Genomic DNA, 23395 nt, shown 5'->3' on the forward strand with positions numbered 1-23395 from the left:
CCACCTCTAACCCACAACTGAAAATTTAGAAGCTCTGTAATAAATACCTGAAATATAGTCATTACTGTAAAAGTATCAGCCAGTTATTTACAGCATCACCATCAACTTTGACACTTAGAAGCCTACAAATTTGAGCAAACTGTGTCCAAAGATGCTTTACAGATATCTGTGCAGCCTCAGCAGAGTAGTAAAGAATTTTTTTGGGAGTTTTCTTACAGACGAGTGATAATGAGGTTAAGACCCTAATTTTTCAGAGTAGTCAAGAATTTTCTATACCCATCTGGGTAACATTCTTAACTAGACCTTAAGATACCCAAGTTTATGGGTTGTAGCCTATATAGGTTGCTAGCAAAGTATCTGGCTTCCAGTCCTTCATCTTAGTAATAATTCCTCAGCCTTTTAATTTCTACAAAAATAAAGGCTGACAAACATGAAAAGCTACACTCATATTATCTGAAACATATACTCTTCACATTTATGTACTGGGAAACAATTTTTTCAGGGCATTCGTCTTGGAATAATCATCACCACAAGAGTTCAACCTTTTGACTCCACTTTGCTCATAATGGGAGGAGACCAGCAGGCTAGACTGAAATCTCTGTAAATCCACACTTAGAGCTTCCACCACTCAAAAGGATCCAGTTCTGCTCATCAGTAGTGCTGGAAGATGGGTGGCTCCTAAGATATTCTGCTTTTCTTACTCATCAAGTACTAGTACTCACTATGCCCTACACCTATAAACCCACTGATAATACATAGCACTGGCATAGGATCTTTTGCCCTAATACTGCTGCTGCGATATGCCACTGAGAAAACATCTAAACCAAAAAAATCCAAGATAGAATAAGGCAGTTAAAAGGTTTTTTGACTTCATTGCCACTCAACAGTTTAAGGCCATCATGTTCTCAGTGAAATCTACATTAGGCTGAGATATTAATTCCTCCATTAGCATTGCCTGGTGCTGTACATGCTGTGAGTTGCACAGTGAGCCAGCAGCTCTCCATCTCCTCATTTGCATAGTTCCTCCATGCAGCTCTGCTTACCTCCTTGCTTATTTTACTGCAGTACAGTACATGACGATTTCAAACAGAATAGGGTTTTACTGTAGTTTTGAAGATATATTTTTCTCTTTTATCTCCAGCTGGATGACACAAGAACAGAGCAAACATGACATATAAACACTACAAAAGCTATTCTCAAGCCACCTACCCAAAAAGTTACTTAAAAAAGATTGGTTTAATTGCCAGTGAAGTTATTTTCTTCAGGCGAACTGATCTGCTTCACCTCAACAATCTTCTGCTGCAAACTGAGAAATGTTTTTCAGGCAACTCTGCAAGCCACTTCCTACTAGAAAGAAAAGCAGATTGGTCCACTCTCATCATATTTACAGTAAGATAGAAATAGAAGCTATTCCTGGAATTTCTGTGCCTACAGAAAGAACTATCTACTTATGTAAAGCAGAATTAAGAACAGGTCTCCAGTGTAAGGTTTAGTGAACACAGTGTGGTTCTAAACTATTGAGGATAGACTGTGGATTGATGTGCCCTTAACAACCTTCAGTAATGGAGATTCTGTAAATGTATTTGGTAGCTTATGTTAGTACTATACTACATCTGTATATAAAACTTAATTTCTTCCTTACCTAAACTGAACTCCAGTTTCTGCCCTTTAAACTCATTTAATGACATTGACCGGAAAAAAGTAATAGGCAAAGATGTTCAGTGAAAAGTAGAAATAAGATATTTTACAGACCAGGAAAAGAATGGGAAAAGTGAGGAAAGCGGGAGACAAAACTAGACATTTTAAAAATAGAAGTTATCATTAATATTTTAAATACATTTTGCAAGTCAATTGTGAGCGCAACTTTTGGACACCTCTATGTCTGCATTTTTAAGGTCTGTGTTACTGTAAAGAAATTATTGTCTCAAAACCAAAAAATTCTAGTGACTAGTAGAAAAATTCTAGTGACTAAAGTAGAAATATCATTTGTAACTAGTCCTCTTTCAGTAACAGAATAAAACACCAGTTGTTTGCTGATGTAATTGAAAAATCTGCTGGAAAAGAGAACATATTAATACAATCCTACTTACACCTAGAGAGAGACACTGCAGCCAGGCAAGAAATCTTCACTTCTGAAATTGAATGCTTTTCTCTTAGGTTTCTTATTCCACTTCTTTCTACTTCAAATTTGTTTCCTGGACTGTGTTAAATACCTCTCTTATGAACAAAAGTAAGTGGTCCTTAATTCAGTGGGAAAAAAGACTCAAGTGATGAAAAATGAATACTTTAGATGAAGATCTGTTATGCAATGTGATTACACTGGTCTGAAAAAATATTTAGACTTAAATCTGCTTTTTACATTGAGTGTGTTAGAAAGAAGTATATTTCCTATTTCCTTGATTTTGTATTATGAAATTTGCAGTCTTTAGGGAAAAATCCAACCTAATTTAATTGGAATTCAGTGCATATATATGGAATTAATGTCTCTGTTTCTGCTCATACTTTGGAGACTTGTTCACTAAAGTCATTTGACATGGCTATCTCCTCTCTCCTCTGGTACGTACCAGAACTGACATGTTAGAGTGTGGAAAAAGCTTCAGAATTCACATGCAGCTTATGCTGTAACAGCCTGGGCACCTGCACTGTCCTGTTCTCTGCCTCACAATTTAATTTATTTTTGGCCAAGTACCCCCTTCTTTTTCAGGAATAAGATTTAAGAATAAAAGAAGTTAATAGCACACTGAAATCCTTACCCAGCTTCCCGCAATGTTTAGTTTGGAGATATGCTACAATAAAAATTGAGACTGATTTTTACAAAAATACATGTGTATGTCACACAACTTTTGTTTGTTTATTTTTAACTGATAAAACAACTTTCATAATTCTTTTTGATATCTATTCTCAGACTACCACATAAACTTGGGATAAAAAAATTGTAAGATATCACTGTCTAGAGTTTAAATGGAAATTTCTGAATCCTAGGGTTCTTCATTATTTGAAAAATGAACATTTTAAAGACTATCGTAATACCAAGTTGATGCATTTGTCAGTCTTTGAACTAATCTACCTTGAAACACAATGCTAAATTTAAAGTTGCATTTGCAAAAATGTTTATAAAATGATTATTATTCTCCCTATCCAGCCTGATATAAGTATAAAGCAATTTCTTTGTAGCAGCCTAATCTGGGCTTTTTAATTAGTTGCAATTAGAAGCATTTCTCTGCAGACATTTCTCCTAATAGCTTCTCCATGGCCTGAGCTCCGGTTTAGGAGACCCTGAACAAATCTATATCTGTTTTCAATTTTTAAACAACATCCAACAGATATATAAATCCAAAAGCCCTACTATAGTGATGCTTGTCCTGCAGATAATATTAGCCTTTCCATATGTGGTCACTGCAGCAGTATGTCATGCTAATTCCTCACTTAACATGCTGATGCCAAGACAACTGTTAGCTACACTTTGTTTTGTGTTTCAGAGCCACTTCTCTCATCATGTTTCGGACACTCCTGCTCTGCTTTAACAGCAGAGGTGAAACGTTACATACAGAGAATGTAGTACTTGTTTTCTGACTGAAAGATGCAGCTAAATGTTCAACTGGTAAACATAGCTTCCATAACATCCATACATAGCTTCCATGACTGCCTTGGGCTAGATAATATATACTTTTGAATCTAGGTCGTTTTAAAGTAATTTATATAAGAAACAGTAAATATGAAAGGAATCTATTTGTAAAAGAGGGAAAAAAAGGATATTTGAAATTATTCTACTGTGTTGACCTATTAAGAATAATTCCACTATGCTCAATGATAGTTTACCTCTGTTCAACAGATGCAACTTCATTCACTGTTGTCGAGTAACTTCTGAGGCCAGCTGAGAAAAATCAATACAACTTACTCCTCAAACGAGAAGCAGAGTTCAGAAATCCCTATGCACTATATAAATGAGGTTTAGAAGCAGGTTTTAGCTTTTCTCTTATGTTACTGAACAAATATTTTTGCCTGAGGAAAAAAACAACACCAAAAAAAAAATCTGTGCAGCATTGCTTTTTGTTGTTGATATTCGTCCACTGCTAAAGAAAGAAAAAAATTTTCTCTCTAGGACCACTGCTTTGGTAGAAGGAAGTGTATTATTATTCATCGAGATCTACTGCCATGTGGTGTTTTAAAGGCACCTCAGTAAAGGATATTGAGTTATTTATAAAATCTACAATTTTATATTTAGACAACACATGTAAATCAGTCTGTCATAATGCATTTTCAACTGAAAGATAAAAGAAACTAAAAGTCCGCAGGAAAGCAAAAACGTAATTGGTGCCCAGAGCAATTTACTAATTGGAAAAAAAAAATCCACATCGTGCCTTCTCAGCAAAAATTCCACTCTTTGATTCCAGCTACTCAAAGTCAAAAGGCAAGGTTGAAGACATAGATTCAGGTTGAGTGTACTGGACTCTAAAATTAATTTTAATGCAACAGTCTAAGTATTTGATTAGTCCACATAATTGTAATTTATTTCTGGACATTATCACTTGCTAAATGTTTAAATCACTTTGGGCAAACCTTATGAAGTTGTCCTCTCTTTCACAATCTAACTGTGATAAACCTCACTGCTTGGCTAAAGAAAGCTGCTTTGGATGCCAGCTAACTCACTGCGCTGCTTTACTTCACTTGAGGACTGCCATGGACAAGTACTTGAGAGGCTGATTTTTAAAAACCCCTGAGCAGTCTCAGCGACACTGGAGACCTGTGAGCACTTAACTCTTCTGAAAGGCAAGCCCAAGAGACTCAGAATTGAATCTGTATATCCATATAATGTTTAACCATGTCAGGGTAGTTAAAGAGCTCTTTCACAAAGTAGCTTATATTGTGTGTATGTATGAGTTCAGCCATTGCCCTTATGCATCCTTACTGCATTTAAGTGCACTCTGATCCATAAATCTTTTCTTACACTACTAGAAAGATCTACTAAGTAACATTCTGCACAGTTTTCTTTTCAGACTAATTTCAGATTTCAGCACTGCATACATCAAGAAAGTTCTCACTCTTCTTCTCAAGAATGTATAATTGACAATTTACCTCTGTACCAATTTGACACCCAGCAATTTAAAATTTATTCTTTGTGATGCAAGTCTCCACATCATCTATTTTCCCCAGATTCAACAGTAAAACCAATCATATTTTCATGTGTTCAGGTTTTTGATAATTTAAAGAATCTGACTAAACATGGATATTGGCTAATTTTGGGGTTTTTTAATAAATTATTTTTTATTTAGGGTACAACTTATTTTCACTATATCCACTGAAAGTGGGGTCAGTAGTTTGAGACCAGACATGAGTACTCCGTCTTAAGATATACTTCAAGAACTTTACTTTCATACTAGAACAGCTACAAATCACAAGGTTTTTCTTACCATAATGAGGAATTATTGCCCAAGCCATTGCAGAAGCGTAAATGCCACCAATCATCCAAAACATACAGAGCCAGCTCAGGTGTTCACCTCGTTTCTCCCGAGCAAGCACTTCCGAAAAATAGGAGAAGACAGTTGGCAGTGCTCCACCGATCCTAAAAGGAGATACAGATTGTGGATGAAGCAAGAAAAGTAACAACTAGCTGAAGTTTGAACAAGCCCATGGCTGCAGTCATTTAAAAGCTGAACAAAAGCAGCTTCTCTGGCACAAGTGTTTTTTCTCAAATTGCACCATGTGTTGGGCAACATTAGAGGAAACTTCCACCAGTTTGGACACAAATTTAGTAAAATATTTCCTTGAAAATTCTACATACTATTTGTTGCATTCAGTGTTTCAAGGGAGTTATCAGTGTGCCAGTCACTGGAACAGAAACCATCACACAGTCCTGAATTCCACCATTACAAAATCAAGGCAGTCTACTGACAGGTGCAAAATACATTGTTATTAATGGAAAAGTAAGAATAATTTTCCCAAAGAATAACTGGTATTTCTCTAAGTCTTACCTCCCATGCTTTAGATAATCCGGTAGTAACTAAATGTCAATGTTTTTTCATACATATTTAAAAGCATTTTCTATTCAGTTGCACTTCATGACTGGCTAAGCCCAGGTTGGATTTTTACTTAGTTTTTTACAAAAAGCCTATACATTCATATAATATTCAATTTTCACATGGTAAAATAAACATTCTCTGAAGGTCAGTGGACCAAAAAAAAAAAAAATTGAACTTTGTGTTACAAAACTTGAAGTAACTCAAAATATGTTTCACTTTTTGTACCAGTTTCCAAATCATCTTTTACTATCTTTACCTGCTTGTTACCAATGCAAACTGTCAAATATTCCAGAATAGGATAAGTCCTTGTAATTTTATTTTTCCTGATGATGAAAATACCTTCTCACATACTAGACTATATACTTCAGAGCAGGATACAGCATGGTTTGAATTTTTATGTGAATTTTAAAGATAAATGCATATATATGATGTCAGCTGGGAGCTGCCAAACTGAAAGCAAAGAACAAACCTCAAAACAGCTTAAACAAATACTAATAATGAAAACACCAATACAGAAACGGTGTTTCACGACTAAGAAAATCCAGTGCTATAACCACATAGTTTATTTTAAGATATCTTTGGGTGCTCTGATGAAACATTGGATTGAGCTGTTATGCTTGTTTAGGGAACTGTTATTTTCTCATACAGCTTTTCATAGAATCATAGAATGCCTTGAGTTGGAAGGGATCTTACAGATTATCTGTTTCCAAACCCCTGCTGTGGGTAGGGACACCTTTAACTAGGCCAAGTTGCTCAGAGGCCCATTCAACCTTGTCTTGAACGTTTCAAGGAATGGGGCATCAACAACTTCCTGGGAAATCTGTCCCAGCCCCTCACCACCCCCACAGGAAAAAACTTCTTCCTAATATCCAACCTAAATTACTGTCTGTTCATTTAAAACTATTACCCCTTGTCCTGTCTTTACATGCCCTTGTAAAAAGTCTCTCTCCATTTTTCTTGTAGGCTCCCTTCAGATAGTGGAATCTACTACAGTAATTTTCTGTTATAAAACTAATATGGTATCTAGTATACTGAACAGAAGCATAAACCACCTCTCAAAGACTTGGGCAAGGGAGTATAGGAGCATCTCTGATGTCTTCCATCACTCTCTTGTGATGATCTTTCAGATACTTCTTTTACATACTTCATCAATATGAATTATCAAATGTTCGTATTAAAAAAAAAACCCACTATATCACCAACCGCTGTAAAGAAGAATGCCCTTTTAATAATAAAAAAAAGAAAAAAAAATCCATGGAAGGAACAGAATTTGGTTTTCAACATTTTTGAATTGTAAGTTTGAAAGCAGACTGCTTCTTTGTTGCCCACCTATTGGTGCAATGGATGGTGGCAGGCACAGACGGAATTCCAAAAAAAATTAAAAGCAGAATTACTACTAAGTTTTAAGTAGGAAGACTTCATCTTTTGTTTTAAGAGAAATGCAAATGCTATTTTCCCACATGACACAGTATCAAGTCTGCTTCTGGCAATGAATTGGTTCGATACAGTGGGCTGTTTGCTGTTAGTGTGTTTGTAAATTATATGACTCATCCTCATTTGTAGAAAATAATTTGATACACCAAACTATGTTCCTCTCTCGATAAATCTGCATGTGCAGGTGAAAAGCCTGTGAAAACTGTGTTGACTTGAGTAGAATATTCATTCTAAAAATAACACGTTTAACTTTCCTAAATACAAATTTTTCAAGCAAGTTGAAGTTTTTACATCTCATCTACTATTCATGTATGCTATTTCTTCAGTCATCATAGCCAAAGCAGTGGACATAAACTTGTAATCCGCACAGGACAGTGGGACTCCATGCCATTGCTTCCTGAAGGGTCACAAAAGGTGTCTACAAGGTGTAAACATATTGTGAATATGTACATTTTTTACACCTCTACAGATAAATTGTGTGGCATCTGAACATTTTTTAAAAAGGTTAAAAAACACACTGATATAAACCTCAGGGTTGATGATCACGAGTGGTAAGTGTCTCCCAAAAACAGATTCTGCAACCCAATACCAGCAAGAGACAAAACTTTGTTGAGGTTGGCTCAAGATCATAAAATAAACTCTCTCACCATAAGGGTCAGTCTCTGCACACAGAACAACAGGATGCATGCCTTCAGCCTTTCTTTTTCTGTAACTATGTAAGAATATATGGAAGAACAACACCTAATAAAGAGCAGGAGCCTTTTAGTACTGCACATATTCCTCTATATGTGAGAGAACAGTGTAAATATCAGTTGAAAGAATGACAAACATCAGCTACAATATTTTCCAGTTATTTTTCATCTTATGTGATAAACCCCATCAGAAGTAGGTAGGGGAAGAAAGAATGCATAATTACATCTTTATGCACACTCTCAGTTCATGCTTGTTCTGGAAAATTATGGGGAAGGAGAAACCAGAAGCAGATTTAAGTGATGCACCTTAGGAGCATAGCATTCAGTGAAACAAACAATCAGTTAAGATACATTTGCATTTTCTTTGTCACAAAGATGATAAATGTCTGCTAATCTACCTTCAGAGCTATGATTTGTCACAACAGACTTTGGCAACTGCACAGTGTGACAGCAGTAATGAAAACACGTCTGTGAGGCATTCAGGAACCTCTGGTTTCAGATAGCAGCTTTTGTTTATTTGTAGATTCACTAGCCAAAGGGGCTTGAAATGCAAAAGCATACAAGGCATAGAGATAATTACAAAAAAAACCAAACCCTTACAGAATGTTAAGTGAACAAGGTAGGATGGTGCTCTTCTGAAATACCTTGTCTTCTCTTTCAAAGCTGGACAATTTCCAGACTAAAAATAAAGACAGTGTCAATGTGAGATGGCATTTGCAACTTGTCGCCTTGTTATTTGCAATTTTTTAAAAAGTGAGAGAGCTCAAAACACAGACTCAGAGATTTGGAAACAGACCATCACCCCTTGTCCTTCCATTCAATTGCATCTACCCTTCTCTCTCCCTACTAACAGTTCAACACCCCACTACCACAAGTCTCACTGAAAAACATCTCTGTCATTTTCCTTTCAGAACTGCCATTAGACTAGCAAAATATCTAAGGGTGAGCAGTCAGACTGACCGGTTCTCCTTCAGAACTGCTGAATAAAACCAAGAAAACTGCAGCACACTATAGACTACGTTTTGCTGATCATTCTATTCATGTTTAAATACAAGTGTTTTCTTGGACCATGTAAATTAAAGAAGCTACCTTGTAGGTACATAAGGGGCCTGTATGCTATTAATTGCAAGACAGTCCTTGTAAAAATGATTAATGTGATTTTTTTACTGTACTGTCAGTTCTGATGGAAGTTGAACTGAAGAGTAAATGATTCTGATGAGTAAATGAACTGATGAGTAAATAATTCTTTCCCCAAATTCACCCCACACTATTAAAAAAAATCATATCTAACATGATGTCAAATTCAAGCATATTGAAAAGAATAATTGCGAAGAATTTGCTAGATATGTCAGATAAATTGCTTCCACATCTGCCAGTATTGGTAATCACAAAATCATTGTTTATTAATGAATTCTTCTGCATATTTTCTTCTTTGTTTTCATTCATCTTTTCAAGTTTTTACTTAAAAAACAGATACCATGGTTGGTGTCATAGACCACCCAGGCCAACCAGGAAGAAAAAGAGGATGAAATAGTATGAAAGCAGCTGGGAGAAGTCTCACAATCACTAGCCATTGTTCTTGTAGGGGACTTCAACTTACCAGATGCTGGAAAAGCAACAGAGTAAAGAGGAAACAGTCGAGGAGACAGCTGGAGTGTGTGAAATATAATGTCCTGACACAGTTGGTCAAGATGCCATCAAGGAAGGGCACCCCACTGGACTTGTTGTTTGTCAACAGAGAAGGACTCATGGTTGGTGTGATAGGATGGCTGGAGGCTGTCTTGGGCACAGTGATCAGAAAATGACAGTTTTTGATTCTCAGAGAAGTAAGGAGGGCTGTCAAGGAGAACTTGTACCCTGGACTTCTGGAGGGCAGACTGACCTCTTTAGGAGAACTGGTTGAGAGAATCCCTTCGGAGGCAATTTTGATGGGCAAATGAGCCCAAGAACATTGGATATTCTTACAGAAAAAGCTTGCAGGAGCAAGCTTTTCCCATGTACTGAAAGCTGAGCTAGCAGGAAAGAAGATCAGCCTGGCTGAACAGAGTTGAACTCCAGAAAAAACCCAGGAGTTCATAACCTTTGAAAAAACAGGAAGCCCATTCAGGAGGACCACAAGAACATCATGAGTTTATGCTGGAAAAAAATCAGAAGGGCAAAGCCCAACTAGAACTTAATCTACCTACTGTTGTAAAAAATAATTTAAAAAAAGTGTTTCTTTAAATATATTAAGAACAAAGGCAGGCCAAGGAGAATACCCACCCTTTATTGCATGAGGGGAAACAAATAGTCAGACCAGTTGTTTTCAGGGTACCCAGGCCCCTCATCTGTAAGACAAAGAGATGGAACAGAACAAAGCCCCCATAATCCAAGGGGAAATGGTTGGTGATCCACCACACCTTAGACATGCTCAAATCTATGGAGCTGGATAGGATCCCTCCAAGGGTCCTGAGGGAGGTGAAACTGCTCACTGAGCCACTTTCCATCATTTATTATTAGTCCTGGCTAATTGGGGAGGTCCCAGTTGACTGGAGGTTGTGAAAAGTGATACCCATCTACAAGGGTAGGAAGAGGATCTGGGCCAGGAAGAGGATCTGGGAAACTACAGGCTTGAACTCAGTGCCGGGGAAGGTCATGGAGCAGAATATCCTGAGTGCCATCACACAGCAAATATAGGACAATGAGGGGATCAGGCCCAGACAACCAGGCCTGGTTTGTGAAAGGCAGGTCCTGCTTGGTAAATCTGGTCTCTGTCTATGGTACGGTGACTCACTTAGGGGATGAGAGAAAGGCTGCAGGTGTTGTGCAACTGGACTTCAGTAATGCCTTTGACAGAGTTTCCCACAGCATTCTCCCAGAGAAGCGAGCTGTTCATGGCTTGGACAGATGCACTGTTCCCTGTGTTAAGAACTGCCTGAATGGCTGGCCCAGAGAGTGGTAGTGAATGGTGTTACACCCAGCTGGTAACTGGGAATCAGTGGGGTTCAGCACTCAGCACTCAGGCCAGTCCTGTTTAATATCTTAATCAGTGATTTGGATGAGGGGATAGAGGGCACTGTCAGTCTTCTGGCAGATGACACGAGGCTGGGCAAGAATGGGAACATGCTGGAGGCTAGGAAGATTCTGCAGAGGGATCTGGATGGGCTAGATTGATGGGCTAAGACCAACAGTATGAGGTTCAACAAGGCCAAGTCCTGGGTCCTGCCCTTGGGTCAACCCCAGGCAGTGCTGTAGGCTGGTGGAAGAGTGGCTGAAAAACTGCCCAGTGGAAAAGCACACCCCGATGGGTGCTGGTCAAAAGCAGCTGAAAATGAGCCACAGTGTGCCCAGGTGGCCAAGAGAACCAACGGCATTCTGGCTTGTATCAAAAATAGTGTGACCAGCAGGATCAGGATAGTGATCATTCCCCTGTACTTAGCACTGGTGATACCACACCTTAAGTACTGTGTCCGGTTTTGGGCCACTCACTATAAAATGGACATTGAGGTGCTGAAACGCATCCAGAGAAGGTAATGAAGTTGGTAAAGCATCTGGAGTACTATGAGGAGTGTGGCTGAAGGAGCTGGGGGTGTCTAGGCTGGAAAAAAAGAAGGCTTAGGGCAGGACCTTATCACTCCCTACCTGAACAGAGGTTGTAGGCAGGTGTGTGTCTCTCCTTTTCCAACAAAAGGATAGAGGAAACAGCTTTAAGTTGTGCTAGGTAGTGTTGATTGTATAGTAGGAAAAATTTGTTCATGGAAACATTTGTAAAACACTGAAACAGGTTGGCCAGGGAAGTGTGCAGTTTCCATCCCTGGAGGGATTTAAAAGATGTGTAGGTGAGGGGCTTAGGAACATGGTTTAATGGTAGACTTGGCAGTGCTGGATTGACAGTAGGACTCAATGATTTTAAAGGTCCTTTCCAACCTAAATGATTCTATGACTCTATAATATTTCTTTTGATTTTTTTTCTGTCTCTCTACATTATTTATGTATTTCCCTTGTCTAGTTTTTCTCTCCCTTTCATATGGTCTTCCTTTCCTTATAAGAACACTGTCCTGTTCTCTTCAAAGAAAGGGGAAGACCACTTCTCACCTGGCTATCCAAGGTTTAGATTAGTCAACTTTTAGCCACTTCTGAAGCTGCAAGTGGGCAATCTAAGCTATTTGGAAAGCTCAGACCTTGCCAACTGATTCCTTGGCTTCACTGAGAAGCATATATCCCTTTCGGCATAGGCTATCAGTTTTGAAGCAAATCACCAGCAGAGCTATTCATTAGCTTCCATTGCAAAAACACTGATAGCCCTGGGTGGAAGACAGCTGGATGCTGGAGAGGAATTAGAGGCAGAAAGATTATGACCTTTTCAGGGTGAGGAAACAAGGTGCTTCATGACAAAGAAGTGAAACTAGTGGCTATGAAGAGGTAAAAGATAAATAAAACATGATACAAAGTACTGATGACACACAATTATAAAAGCAGGCTGTTGGTCTAGACCTGAAGGCAACTGCTTGTGTACACCAAACATCTTGTCCTGCGTCCACACTGTCTATATCTCTGTTGGAAGATTTTTACAGTTGTTATGTATATGGACTTCTTGCACACCTTTCCTATCATGGCCTCTAAGAGCTTCTTGTCACTACATATAATATACAAAACTGGTAAAAGGCAGTGTACGTGAATTTGCACAGACAATCATCTCTAAATTGTAAATAACAAGAAACTACATCCATTATGCTAACTTTTGATTCCCCACAGAAATGTGAGGAATTTTTTAGAAAATACCTGAATTATGAATTTAGTGCTGCTACAGTGACACAAGGACTCTGTGGTAGAATCCAATTATGTGGAAGGAGTATTGCAGGAAGGTTTAGAGATATTGTCTGAGGAAGGATGAAGAAAGCTCTCTGAAGGTGAGTCTGGGAATTCTGGCAAATTGAAAGAAATCTCTGTAGCCTGGGAACAATATGTTGTTTTAAAATAGGACACATTTATTTAGCTTTTTTTTTTTTTTTTCTCATGAGAAATAGTAAGTTTCTTTCAGGAGCAAACATATGAGGTTGTCTGAAAATTTTCTAAACTCTAGTTCATCTCAGGATATTTATTTCAGCTAACTTTTCACTGCATGGAAACTTTGATTACTTCTAAAAGTAACAGTTGGGCTGAATAAGCATGATACATTTTTCCAAACTGTATCATCTCTGGCTATTTCAAAGAAACCAAAATGAAACTCGCTGGCATAAGACAAACCTGCCGTAGTGCACTTTTAATCACTTTATCCTAAATTTAGTTGTCGTATTTACAAAAGCTGCAACTAAAATTATCTGTAAGTATCACAACTAATAAACTAATAGCTTAGATTACTTTTGTAAGAGAAATTAGATAATACTCCATAACCGAGAATATTTCACACCAGTAATGTTGAATAGACAACAACTCCCATTCCACTCAAGTTAACAGCAATATTGTGAGTCATGGTCTGTATCAGAGGAATTTCTTTGACAATTTCAGACAGAGGGCTTTTTCATGATAAATCTTTGCACCTTCCTCCAATGGCTAATGATGAATAGAGCTCACAGTTTCTCATCTAGGTCTTCTTACTTTGTACAAAACAAGGTCTAAAGCCCTCCTAGACCTTTATCAGGCTTTTGAATTCAATTTCCTTTTGAGTTTTGGTTTTGGATTAATCAATGGAAGAATCACAGTTATGATATTATTTTCTGTAACAGGAAATGATTTAAGATTTTCCAATATTTCTTTATTCTTTTCTCTAGCTTAAGTTCACCTTTCAGACTTTCATGTGTATCGATGCCCTTTACACAGCAGCATCGTAGTATTATTTGTACTGTCTTGCATTCAAAATATCTTTTGTCTTCTTGAGAAAGTTTTACTAGTTTTAGGTTTTATCAGATGAAAAAATTAAATTAAAAATATGTGAAGGCATAATTTTTTTTCTTGAGCAGTTTACTTCTGTAAACACATTTTGACTGCAAAGAGAATATTTCATAGTAGTTTTTAAATAAGTACAATCTTTTATCAGATACTGGTTATATTTTTTCATGTTTCTTACCTTTTTTTCTTTTTTTTAGATTATCTAGAAACCAACAGATCAGTTTAAACTCCACATACTTAAATGATTTTATTTAATTTGAATAGTTCTTAATTTATATTTCTAATTTAATGAAATTTTCTAGATAACTCTCTGCCCCTTTAAAAAACTCTTCTCCAATCTGAGTAATAATACTATTTTATCTTTAAAACATATCATTCAGTTATTTGTTTAAAATTATTCCCATTTCGTATTTGAGCTCTTCGATTCACACAAAATTACTGGAGCAAAGCCTCCTCTCTTGCTAACAAAGGTACAGTGGCACATTGTTAAGAAAAGGAAGACTGGGAAAAATGTGGGCCCTTTTTTTGCCTCAGTGTTCATCACCAAGTGCTCCAGGCACACCAGTTGCAGGAGGCAAGGCAGGGGCTGGGAGAATGACAATATCTCACCCTAGGAGTCAGAGAACATCTAAGAAACCTGAAGGTGCACAAGTTGATGGGATCTGATGAGCAACATTGGTAGGTCCTGAGGGAACTGGAAGATGAAGTTTCTAAGCAGCTATCCACCATATTTGAGAAACTGCAACAGTTTGGTAAAGTTTCCATTGACTGCAAAAGGGGAAACATTTCATCAAATGAGCTTTCTCTCATTTTGGGGGTATGAGGAACAGATTCTTTTCTAGAAACCTCATGGCCATTTCTCTTTTCTAGAAACCTCCTAAAGCTCTGATATCAGCTGAAGGAGATTATTCTGAGGAAAAATCCAATCTCTGAATAACACAGCAAATGCAAGCCAGCCATGCACCTTTCTCTGCAGTAATTGCTATGAGGAATGACTCTGCAGGTCATCCTGTCTTTCTTGTTGTGGTTGATTGGTTGGTTTTGGATTGTTTTGGAGGGTCCATTTAAAATGCAGTCCATGGTGATAAATTATCTATGATTTATTCATGTAGGTTTCAAAGATGGGGTAGGAGGACTTTGGGCAGAGTAGGAACCCACAAAGAGATACAGGATAGAGATATGAAGGGCATGCTCCTTCAAAGGCCATTAATCATAAGCTGTGTACACAGTAGAACATGATTTTCAACTCAAGATGTACAACCGTCACAAGGAGAGCTACAGGCACTGATCATTACTGTAAAAGTAAGGAAGAGACCCTGCAGGCCAGTTTGTCATGAGGCATAATAAACACCTATTTTGCTGTATGTCCCAAGAGGGACAATCTAGGTGAAAAGCAACAGCGTCCCAAAACTGTCAGCCAAAAGACAAAACTTAGTAGCACAAGGTACTGCCCCAGTAAATTAAGAAGGCTAAGCAGTATTACAATAAGCTTCTGGACTTTGTCAGGATCATAGAAGAGGGAAGGTGTCATGAAACATGATCTGTAGTATTCCTCTATGGCATCACAAAACATAGCACCTGGAACTTATGGTGATCTATTGTCATGGTTTTGTCCTGGGTCAATTTGCTTTCACACCCCCCACACAATTATTAATCAGTTGAGAGAAGGTTTATGCAGACAAAAGAGACTGGATTGGGGAAAAAAGTATGAGCATTTATTACTAGTATAATAAAAACTATTAAAGAACTATATCTACAATAATTTTACTTAAGTAAAAGGTGCCATGTATTTACAGAAAATACTCCTCCCCCCTCTTTTTATATTAGTCCAAAGAGGAGAAGCAGTTTCTGTCTCCATTCTCGGAGTTCCAGCTCTCTCTCCAGTAACTCTGCAGCGTCCTCGTCGCAGTTGGAACTCTTTTTCCTTCTCTGTGTAGGCCTCCAGGGCTGGGCCTACCCCTCTCCTGGGCTAAGACCGAAGGCTGGGGGTTACTCAGGTCCTGAAGGGTCTTTTCTTCCATGGACTTGTAAGGGGACACTTGCCTACTATGGATCTTCTTCCACAGGGTTACAGGGGATAAACGCTTAAGAGTCCACCCCTGTTTCCTATGGAGGTCCCTCCCCATGGGAGAACAGTCTTTGATAGACCTTTCCAGTATGGTCTAACATGGATTCTTTACTTGAATCCCTACATCTTATCCGGGCCGTCCTTGCTCCGGCATAAGTCTCTTTTTCAAGGTTACAAATCTTTAGCAGCAGTATGGATTCCACATATAGATCCCAACATCCCATCTGGGCCGTCTCGCTCCAGCGTAGGTTCTCTCAGGGTCACAGATTTCAGTAGCAGCATGGATGCCTCACTGAGATCCCAACATCTCACCTGAGCCGTCTCACTCCAGCGTGAGCCTTATCAGGTCTCTCATAAAGTCTCAGCTTCTTCATGCATCAGCTTACTCCAGTGTAGGCTCTTCCACAAGCAGCACGGGGGTCTTCTCACCCCAACAAACTTCTACAAAGTAGTAGGGATTATTTTTTAGTCTTTACCCTGCTGAAGGGAGAGAGTGAAAGGGGGGAAGAAGCAAGCCCCGCCCCCCTTCGCACTTCTCTTGCTGCAGCTTCCGCTGCCAGCTTTGACCTTGGAGGCTCCATTATCTCTTGCTGGAATTCTTCCACAGCAGTTTCTTGTCCAAGCAATCAGTCTTTCTCTAAAGTTTTTTATTCTTCACTCTCTTACAAAAGAAAAGGGGGGCTTCAATGCTACACTTACCTCCCAGCCCAAGCCGAGGGAGGAGGGGGCCTTGCCGCCTCTCTCCTACATGGCTGCCTAATTTCAACTGCCCAACCAAACTTTCTCTTCCATTTTTCTTAAATATGTAATTAGCAAAGGCATCACTGAAAGTTTTGATTGGCTTTTTGTCCGGAAACCCACTTGGACAAAACCATCCACAGTCCCAGGGATGGGCTGCTGGGCAAAACCACAACATCTATCATATGGTATTTTTGATTTTGTTTTTCTAAGCTGCTTCTTTTTTTTTTTTTAATAATTAGAGTATTGCCATTTCCCCTTGTCTTTTAAAGTCATATCTGGCAATCTGGTGACAGACTACGGAGATTCTTCTAGCTAGAGGACTCCTCACATTTTCCTCTCTCCTCTTGCCCTTACATTCCCCTTCCTACATCAGTTTAAAACTACTTAGTGATATGGTAATCTTTTTTGTATAAGTGTTTAGTCCTAGCCTGCTTCAGAGCAGATCAAGGGATTTCTGAAACCACAAACATCACACAGCAGTGTTGCTGCATTATGGTTACATAATGTACAGCCAACAAACCATACAAGCAGTGGAGTTCATGTGTATGATGTAACAACACAACTACTGTGCTCATGTCTGTTCAGCATCATGATTATTGATAGTGGCCTGAACTAGAGTTGTAATTAGGAGTTTTGATCTGAATCAAGCAATTACCTGAAGTGCTAAACTACACACTTTGCAGAACAGAGCTCTTTATTATCCGGGGTGCAGTAAAAGCAGAAGTTTTCTCAGGGTAATTTACTTTTGTATCTCAATCTCTGTTGAAGGAAGTTTAAAATTATAAACTTAATCAACCATTAGATATAACTCAAACTTTTACAACAACTGAGAACTTATTTAAATGAAAAGCAAAGAAAACTCAGGGCCACAAACACCGTTCTTCTGAAGAGAACAATAACATCTGGCACAACCTAGAACCCCATTTTAAATTTTACATTCTTGACTGCAGTGGCATTATAGAAAATATTATGCACACAAGCACATTAGAAACTGCATGAATATTACTAAAATCTTAGAGTATACCTGTCAGGAGGGTATTATTTTGCTGACTGAAAAAGATACTGTACATAGAGAAGCTGAGGCATAAAAGGGTTAAGTAAGTTGATCCAGTTCAAAAAGCAAATCCTTTGCAAAAACAGAACAAACTTAATCTCACAGCTTTTAGTCTGTGTCTTTCCCCTAAAATCGTTATTCTTCCCCTTCCAGTTGTTATTTAGGAGTGCAGTAGCAATATTGTTTAATTCTCTTACCCCTGACACAGGCTGTATTAAGAAACGTACTTTTGCAAACAGGAAACTTTTATTGACACATGAAATTGTGGAAATGAACAAAACCAGAGCAGCTTACCCAAATCCAGAAAACAAGCGACAGAAGAGGAAGAAGCCATAGCCCTGGACAAATGATGAAAGGAAGGCAAAGAATCCATTGACAGACATGCATATCAGGAGTGACTGTCTCCTTCCCACCTTGTCTGCCAAGCCTCCCCAGAAGAATGCCCCCACCATCATCCCAAGGTACACTATGCTACCTGTAATACACAAAAAAAGATATTGTTTTGTGAGCTACATAACTTGACCATAATTGATGACACCAAAACCAGCTAATCTTCTATATTTTCCAAAAAAATAGCAGACAAATTATTTTATCCTTTCTCATTGCATAGAAATTATATGCATAGTTTTGCAAATGTATCTAGGGAAAACAGATTTCCTACCATGTCTTTGTCATTTCTTACCAGATACACTGAAGTTTAATATAAATATTAAACCAGGTGCCTCTAGTTAAAACAATAAAAATGTAGGCAAGTAAGTTAGAATAGAGGGAGAAATGCCACTGCTTACTCAGTAACAAACTGCATTTATGTTAAATATTGCAAAAAATTGTAACTTCCCCTACCAAAACAATTTGTCTAAACATTTCTAGAAAACAAGCATTCTTGTAGGGGATTAATTACTGGGAGTAACATGTCTAAATCTAAAGAAAGGTGATTATGAAACAAACATTTCCACTTGAGATCTGTAGAAATGAAAAGGTCCGGCTGGATCTTCTTTTTCTCCTTACTACTTCAGGGTATTGCTTTATTTAAAAAGGAGATGTCCTTTACAAGCAAAAGCACTGTAATGTTCTTGATTCAGTATTTTGGGTTTTTCTGTTGTTTTTTCCCCCCAAAGAATTTTGAACAGGTACATTACAGTGTAGTTATATATATTAAAATGACACAGGTAAAAATATTTTTTTTTTTTAAATTAATGATGTTTTCCACATGAGGTACTTTCTCACAGAAAGGTAAGTTGAAATATTTAATATTTTGACCATTCACACCATAGTATATTGTACGTTATTTCCTTTCCAAGGACAAACTCCCAGTGGAAACACGTGACAAAGATATATAACACATTGAGCAGACTGTCAGAAGGAAAAAACAATTCCCAAGTTTTTGAACCATCAAATTTGTGTTTTGTTTGATACATGTAATTCTGCTTTCATTTACTTTCTTATTGAAGTTCCTAGGTTGGGTTTTATACATGTAGCATATTGCTACCATCTTACGCATCTGCTAGAGAGCAGACATTAACGATAAAGGTGGTGGAAGCAGTTAAAATACTAACAATCCTTGCTTTGTGTCTCTTTTTGATTAGTTTCAAGAATGGACAAATTCTTCAGAATCTCTGCTGAACTTAAATTGTTTTTGTGTAAAATTCTGGCCTCCCAAAGAATCATCTCTGGCCTGAAGAAAGTAGTTGGATGGGAAAGGAAGCTGAAACAAAACATTTAAATGCCTGGACTTGGTTAAACACATATTAATGTAGAGGTCAAACATCAGTGTTTCCATGCTTGGAATTCCTGGTGATAACATCTGAAGTGCTGACATCTGCAGAGTCTCCTGCACCCCAAATTGTCCCTGTTTCCCCTTATATTTTGTACAAGTAGTTTTCACTGTTCCATCCTTATGAGACATGATTTAAAAATATTTGATAAAAACCACATTGTGTTAAATGTATATTAGCAAGATCAGTGCTTAGGTTGAAAGGCTTCTCAAAGACCACCCAGTTTCAATCCCTCTCCCATGGGCACGGGCACCTTCCACTGGATCAGATTGTTCAAAGCCCCATCTAACCTCAGGACAGGATAACAGATCCATTACTGCTCATCACAAGAAAATTGCAAAAGAACAAACTCCTTAAGAAAACAGTTAAGTTTCTTCTCAAAATAACTTTTGTCAGTGGACATTTTCTAGGTGTTGCTGGGTTCTCAGTCTTTCACCAAAGAATGCTGATGAGAATATGGGTAAATACAAAATTTGCAGAATTACTAAGATATCTTTGTTTACTTTTCTCTTAGCCCAGCAAGAACACAGATAGTACAATACTTTTTTTTTTTTTTTGGTTTAGAGGTGTTTAGGAGCAGACATTTATCAGGTAGCTCCTTCATTCTGATCAGAAATTTTTATTTCACTGGTTTTTCATGAGAATGCACACAGCTCATGCATTTTCTGGTCCTAAAGAGAAAAAGACTGGTGACTCACTTAGCACATTCACTCAGCTGCTTTAAGATCTCTCCTGAGGTCAAGGTTACTGTACCATGTTGCAGGTGGATCACTGCATATTAGCAGTTTGGAAACTCCATCCCACAGATCCTACTTGTCAATAGCAGTTGAAAGAACATTAAAAAAATATAGTTAAACAGCTGCACTGCCAGTAGACTAATTTCAAAAAAGCAAAGAAAATGGTTGATTTTTACTCTTGAAGTGAAATTCCTTATTTCTTTGATATACTAATGTTGCCGGGCTTTCCCAGTCATCACTCTAATATAAGAAATAGAGAATGCCAATGAAATATTTCTCCATATACATAACTTTGAAATATTTTTATGCAAATAATCTAAATTTCACCAAGTAATTACTTTCCTTGTGATGCACAGAAATATGAAAACACTATGAACAATGAAAGAAAAAATGTTTCCAATTCTTGAGAGTTTAAAAACATTAACCTTTCTTCTAGATGACATATCTTTTGGTCTTTGTACTGTGCGTTGGACTCTTATGTTGGTTTAATTCTCCTAAAGAGCATTCAAAAGATTCTGCCAAATATAATGTTCTCATCCTGTCAATAAACTTCTATAAATAAGCTGCTCTCCCAGGCGCAGCATTAACTTATTCTTTCCCATTACATTAACTTAATTCATTTTACAGTAACTTAATTCAAAGTTAAAAAATTCTAACTGCCTTGCAGACCCTGCACAATCCCTCTCCCTGACCAAAGATCTGTATCTCTTCCATCCTGAAGCTACTGCTACCAATGACACTTATATCAATGCATTTTCCTGCCTTTTTCCTTTTCCATGTTTTTTGTCTTTTTTTATACAGAACATCACAGAATCATAGAATGGTTTGAGTTGGAAGGGACCATAATTTCATGCCTTCTGACCCTTATTCAAACTCTGGGCATCTCTTGTTGGCACTGGTACCAAACTATTAGGAGTGGGATACATTGAGGTTACTCCCTGCCCTGTAAATTTTAGTTTAAACCCTGTCTGCAGCCTGTAAAGGAAGTCCCCTTTCAAATCATTCCTTAAGACCTTTTTCCCTTGCAGCAGTATTCATAAGAAGTCATAAAAGTGACAAATGAAAAAGGAGAACTTTAACTATGAACTACGATGGTTGATTTGGAGGGGGAACCTTCAGGTCCTGGGTGTTAAACCATTCTCTGAAGCTCACACAAACCACAACAGAGGGACGGACGAAAGAGGAAGTTTATTGTGGGGATGTGGGCTTATAAGGCTTTTAGGGGGATAGAAAAAGAACCAATTACAGAGTCAGGGTACTACAGAAAAAAACCAATCAGGTAAAGAGTTAATAGCCAATAGAAGAGGGTTAACAAGGGCCAATGAGAAGACCTCAGGGTATCTTCCCAGGACATTCCTGCATAAGAGTTCTTTGCAGGGGGTGTCAGGAAGGAGATGCAGTGACTTTGCAAAAATACAGAAAAGCCATTTTAAGATATGTTTAAACAACATAAAAAACTTCTGTTTCTATAACATTTGAGCTGTTTTCTTCTTTTCCTTCACCAGTCCATCTCTGACAGGACTTCTTCCATCCTACATAGAGTAAATCCATTGCCACAATGAACACTTAAAATAGCTGAACAACAACACTACAAATGCAAGTAACCAATGAGATCAGATTATCACTTTATTATCATTATATTATCATAAGCTCATCCTTTGCAACCTTTGTAACTGCTGTTTATTATGCTTTCCACTGGCCAGAACATAAATCTCTTGAGAATAACACTAAATTTTTGTACACCTTTCATAAATCACATATTATATTTTGCATAAATTTACATATGTAAAAACTGAATACTCTTATGCCGTGCTAAGATATTCTCTTCTATTGTTCTTTTGCAAGGTTTTAACAACCTGTACTTTCTCTCCACAGAGAAATTCTACATACTTCACCAATTTTGCCCCATTGCATAAATGTACAAAATGCTTGCATCCTCTTCAGATGAGGGAATGTGAGTTTGGAATTGTTTTTCACTATGCACACACTTTGACTAGTAGGTGGTTAAGTATATTTTAAATGGGTGTGCACACAGCATCTTTCAGACTGCAGGCAGCAGCTTAGCCTTGCAAAGCAGCTAAACAAGAACTCCTTTGGTATTAAAATGCTAGTTATGGACAATCTAAACAATAACATAACAGTACATTCTTCATCAGTCACTGAGGTTCAATTAAACTCTTTGTGCTGTCATAACTTCATTACTTGCTGATATCTTTTGTAATTCATAGCCTGCTATCTAAATGATAGACATAAGCTTTTAAGAAATTAGTTTGTAAGTATACTCCACCAGGAAAAAATGCTGCAATAAAAGTAAAGTCAGACTTCCCTGCAACAGAGAGCTCAGAGGCTCTGGGTTTCACTGGTAGTTGTTCTTGTGCGTTAACGCAAGTAGCATGAAGTTGTTTTTTTCCTGTTGTATTTTTCAGGTCATTTGTCTGAATGAGAAATGTGCTTCCTACAGATGGAAAGTGTAATCTCATTATAAAAAATGCTTTACAGATAAGATTAAAATACTACTTGTATTCTGGAAAACACGATTATAAATGTGCTCCTAAGCCACCTCCATGAGGAGAAAAACACCTCATAGGAATTATGTTGTAATCAGTGCTTTATTAACTTGTATTAGGATTTTCCCATATGCTATTATTTAAAATATAACAATCCATGGTGAAGGAATCCAATGCTTATAAGTAGCACCATGAATACAAGAATAAGAATATCCAGATTTATCTTTATTTTAACACTGATAAACAGTATTTCTGAACTTTAAAGATGACAATCTATGACCTATGCTTAATTATAGTCCATTAATAGTTTCTTTGATCAGAAAAGACTTTGAAAAGAATCACAAACCATGCAGCAACTGTTGAACATAACCTTCAGTTAACTGTTTTTAATAGGAGGTAATTAAAGCAAGTACTTTTCCATTAAGAAAACAAATATAAGAGAGCTGTAATAACTCCAGAATTGACAGAAGGACTCAAATTTTCTATGGATCCTGTCTTT

The 23395-nt window shown here is 37.6% G+C and overlaps 1 protein-coding gene across 1 annotated transcript in view; it reads right to left on the reverse strand.

The window, feature by feature from the left end:
• The window catches only part of SV2C (synaptic vesicle glycoprotein 2C), a 109226-nt gene that overhangs the window by 45013 nt on the left and 40818 nt on the right, over nt 1–23395 (reverse strand). The window contains exons 3-4 of the mRNA XM_050328758.1: nt 18172–18352; nt 5412–5563 (exon numbers count right to left, since the gene is read on the reverse strand). Of these exons, the coding sequence (XP_050184715.1) occupies nt 5412–5563; nt 18172–18352 (333 nt within the window). The remainder of the gene's footprint in view (nt 1–5411; nt 5564–18171; nt 18353–23395) is intronic.

This window comes from Myiozetetes cayanensis, unplaced genomic scaffold (assembly GCF_022539395.1).
Source record: "Myiozetetes cayanensis isolate MyiCay16 unplaced genomic scaffold, myiCay2020 scf4, whole genome shotgun sequence".
NCBI lineage: Eukaryota > Metazoa > Chordata > Aves > Passeriformes > Tyrannidae > Myiozetetes > Myiozetetes cayanensis.